Source organism: Pyrgilauda ruficollis, unplaced genomic scaffold (assembly GCF_017590135.1).
Source record: "Pyrgilauda ruficollis isolate IOZ18807 unplaced genomic scaffold, ASM1759013v1 scaffold2, whole genome shotgun sequence".
Classification (NCBI taxonomy): Eukaryota; Metazoa; Chordata; class Aves; order Passeriformes; family Passeridae; genus Pyrgilauda; species Pyrgilauda ruficollis.
Window position 1 is genome coordinate 13170844 of NW_024519206.1, and position 3745 is coordinate 13174588.

Consider the following 3745-nt stretch of genomic DNA (forward strand, 5'->3'; position numbering starts at 1 on the left):
GAACCACATTCTGTAAATATTTAGGAAAAAGTCTCAGAAGTAGAGAGCAACTGACCAGAAAATGATTTAGCATTGTTCTGAAACCAAAAGCAAAATCCTAATTTAAAAAAAAAAACCCACAACAACCAACAAACCAAAACAATTCAAACATTGTATACTACTGCATAAGGGTTTAACTCTAGCATTACTCACTCAGCTACACAAAACACATAATCTAGATTAATACACAAAATGTTTTATTTCACAGTGAGGTACATAAAGCTTCTAACTTTAGTAGGCTAAGGCTAGGAGAGAATTGCCTGTTAGGATAAAGATTGTTTCACATTCCTGAAGTATTCTCACCTATTATTGTTTCTGAAGTAAGGCACCAATGATTATTTATCCATCAATAGTTCACCTCTGCACCCACCCATTTAGAAATGAAGATGGATTATGTGAGGGTCAGTGATCTGCTGACCATCACGGACCCAGACAACTACAGCACACATCAATGTGTACAAGTACCAAGCAGTATTTATTCAAAAACGATTTAGAAATAGCTCATTTGTAAACATTCTACAAAAATCTGTTAGTTTCTTCTTAGTGGTGTCAGCAATATATTCCTGTAGAACTAACCAGCTGCATTATTGTTTCTCGTTTACAGAAAAGTATAAAAGCACACTTGTGCACATAAAATTGCCTCACATTCGGTTTGAGCTGAAACGGCACAGCCTTCAAGCTATTCAGCAAACACCCCTACATTTCCAGCCCTCCAGACAACTCCCTGGTTGTGAACAGTTCAATGAAAAGATGACCCTCGATCCAAATTTTTGATTAGGAAGGGCTGGTGCCTTGGAAAGACCTGTTCAAAGCTCCTCACACAGGGCCAGGCCGCTCACTGGAACTTGTTCCCAACCTGCAGTTGCAAGAAACCACCTGTAAAACAGCACACTTAAATTAACAGCTCTGAGTTTCCTTACGGGAGGCACTGGCGGCTGTTGGCAGTAGCTCCTGCCGCTTGCCCCTCGTGGCAAGGCACGGTTACGGCCTGCCAGGGCTTTTCCTTGGGTTAGTGACGATTCCTGACAAAACGGTGAGGTGCCGGCAGAAGTAACCCCGTCCCACAGGCAGCCTCAGCCCCGGCCCGCAGTAAGGGCGGCTGAACGCAGCCACGGAGCCGCACCATCCCCTCGGAGGCCGCGACCCCTGGGCCCGCACCATTCCCTCGCAGAGCGGCGTCCGCCTTCCCCGGCCGCGCCGCGGCGGCTGCGGGCCCCGGCGGGCTCAGTCGGCGAAGCGCTGCAGCAGGTGCTCATCGCCGTGCCGGCCGCTGCCGCTGTCCATGAAGCGCTCACAGGGGAACTCGATGAGGTCGGCCTCGCTGAGGGCGCAGGCGGCGGCGCCGCGGGGTGGCCGGTGGGACTGGAAGCCCGAGAAGTCGGCGGAGACTCCAGTGCCCATGGAGCGGAGAGGGCGGCGTGTGGAGTAGAGCTGCCGCACGTGGACCGGGGCCGCCTTCCGGCGCCGCCGGCCCAGCACCTTCTTGCGCAGCAGGCGGGCGGCCCAGGCGGCCAGAGCCGCCAGCAGCAGCAGCGCGTTCACTGCCAGCAGCACCAGCGTGAGCAGCTGCTGGTCGGGGCCGCGGGGCCCGCCCGCCGCCGCCGCCGCGGTGCCGCCCTCGGGCAGGGTGACCAGCCCGGCGCAGTGGTCCCGCGGCGCCACCGGGCACACGCGGCCGCCCAGGACGCCCTCGACGCAGACGAGGTAGGGGGTGTCCGGGCGGAGCTCCCGCAGCGTGGCCGCCGGCTCCCCGCGCTCCGGCAGGTACACGAAGCGCTGGAACTTGACGGCGGCGCCGAAGCGGTCGAAGAGGAGGCGGAATCGCGCCGGCCCCAGCAGGCGGGGGCTGCGGTGCGGCCGCACGGCCCAGCGCACCGTCACCCAGCTGGAGCCCACCGCCTCCACCGACAGGTTGTGCAGGAACAGCTTGTTGAAGTCGCACGGGTCGGACACCAGCGGCGGGATCCCGGCCGCACCGGCCCGACGAGGCCAAGCTGCTGCACTGGGCAGCGGTGCCGGCGTGGGGCTGGCGGCTATGGGCACCCCCATCGTCAGGCGGGCGGTGAAGGCAGCCGGCGGCGGCCCTGGGGGCAGCCCCGCTGCACTGTTGTTGCCACCAAGTCCCTCGGGGGATGGCGGGGAGGGAGAGGCACCATCGGGGCAGGGGCTGCCGTCCTGCGGCAGCGGCAGCTGGGCGTCCTGCAGGTAGTCGAGGTACTTGCCGGCCAGGGCGGGTGGCAGGTGGCACTGCACGAAGACGGTGAGCAGGCGGCCCTGGGAGTGCCAGGCCGCCAGCCAGCGCTTGAGGCCGCGAAGGCGACAGTCGCAGCTCCAGGCATTCCCCTCCAGCTCCAGGCGATAGAGGGCCAGGCTGGAGGCGAAGAGCTCGCCGGGGAGCGTGGCCAGTGCGTTGTCCCGCAGGCTGAGCTCCCGCAAGCGGCCGAGGCGGCTGAAGGCGGCCGGGTGCAGGGCGGTCAGTGCATTGCGGCTCAGATCCAGTGCCTCCAGGCTGTCCAGCGGCTCCAGTAGGGTTGCAGGTAAGTGGCTCAGCAGGTTCCCCTCCAGGCGCAGCTCCTTCAGAGAGCCCAGCCCCCTGAAAGCATCCGGGGCCAGGTGAGACAGTCGGTTACCGCTGAGTGAGAGCTTTGCCAAGCCGGGCAAGTGCTGGAAGAGCCCCCCTGTCAGCTGCCGCAGGCTGTTGCTGGCCAGCAGCAGGGTGTGAAGGGAGCGCAGCGGCCCAAAGATGTCTGGGTGGCGAAGGGAGCTCTGCTGGTTCCCTGAGAGGTCGAGGAAGCGCAACTTGGCCAGGCCAGTGAAGGCACCGCGACTCAGCCAGCGGATGCGGTTGGACTCCAGGTGCAGATAGAGTAAGTTTGGCAGCCCTGAGAAAGTGGAATCACCCAGCGAGCCCAGCTCATTGCCATCCAGCCGCAGCTTGACAAGGCTGTCGAGGCCAGAGAAGGAGGCAGCGCTGAGACGGCCGATCTCGTTGGCATTCACGTAGAGGATGCGCAGCTTGGCCAGGGTGCTGAGCGTGCCAGGGGCCAGCGCTGGCAGCAGGTTGTTGCCCAAGTAAAGCTCCTCCAGCCGCTCCAGGCGCTCAAAGGCCTTGGGGTGCAGCGAGCGGATCCGGTTGTACTGCAGGTCCAGGCGCTGGAGCCCTGCCAGGCGGTGGAAGTCGAAGGCGGAGATGTTGGCGATGAAGTTGCCCCCGAGGCTGTAGGTGAGGATATCCTGCGGCTCGGCAGTCTTGGGCACGGAGCGCAGGCCCCGGTTGGTGCAGAGGAGGTGCTGGTGCTGCTGGCAGTCGCATGGCTCGGGGCAGATGGGCTCGGCCGCGGGCAGCAGCAGGAGGATGAGGGGGACGGAGCCCCAGAGCACCCGCGGCAGCAGCATCAGGCGGACCCGGCGCGGCGCCCCCATCCCGGGACGAGCCGTGGGCTGCTTCCCCCGCCGGCTTTGTGTCTCTCCGGCATCCCCTCCGCCTCCTCCGCGGCTGCTAATGGGCCCCTCCTCTGCTCCGCGCCGGGCTGAGCTCCGCACCGGGCAGGCAGGCGCGGTGGCGGCGGCTGCAGGTCGCGGTGCCCGGCACCATGGGCTCTGCCGAGCCGGCCGGGAGCGCTGCCGGGGCCGCCGCCCCTCGCGGCCCACGGGCTGCGGGGCGGCGGTGGCGGAGCCGGCGCTGCCGCGGGGGGCAGGCGCGCTG

The 3745-nt window shown here is 63.3% G+C and overlaps 1 protein-coding gene across 1 annotated transcript; it reads right to left on the reverse strand.

Moving 5' to 3' along the window:
• Positions 1–495: 495 nt before the first annotated feature.
• TRIL (TLR4 interactor with leucine rich repeats) lies at positions 496–3736 on the reverse strand. Its single transcript, XM_041466766.1, has one exon. The coding sequence runs from the start codon at positions 3460–3462 to the stop codon at positions 1264–1266; it is 2199 nt and encodes a 732-aa protein (XP_041322700.1). The 5' UTR covers positions 3463–3736; the 3' UTR covers positions 496–1263.
• Between the last annotated feature and the right edge of the window lie 9 nt (positions 3737–3745).

Bases quoted from the DNA above. Each gene is read 5' to 3' on its own strand.
- TRIL (XM_041466766.1), bottom strand. From the start codon at position 3,462: ATGGGGGCGCCGCGCCGGGTCCGCCTGATGCTGCTGCCGCGGGTGCTC.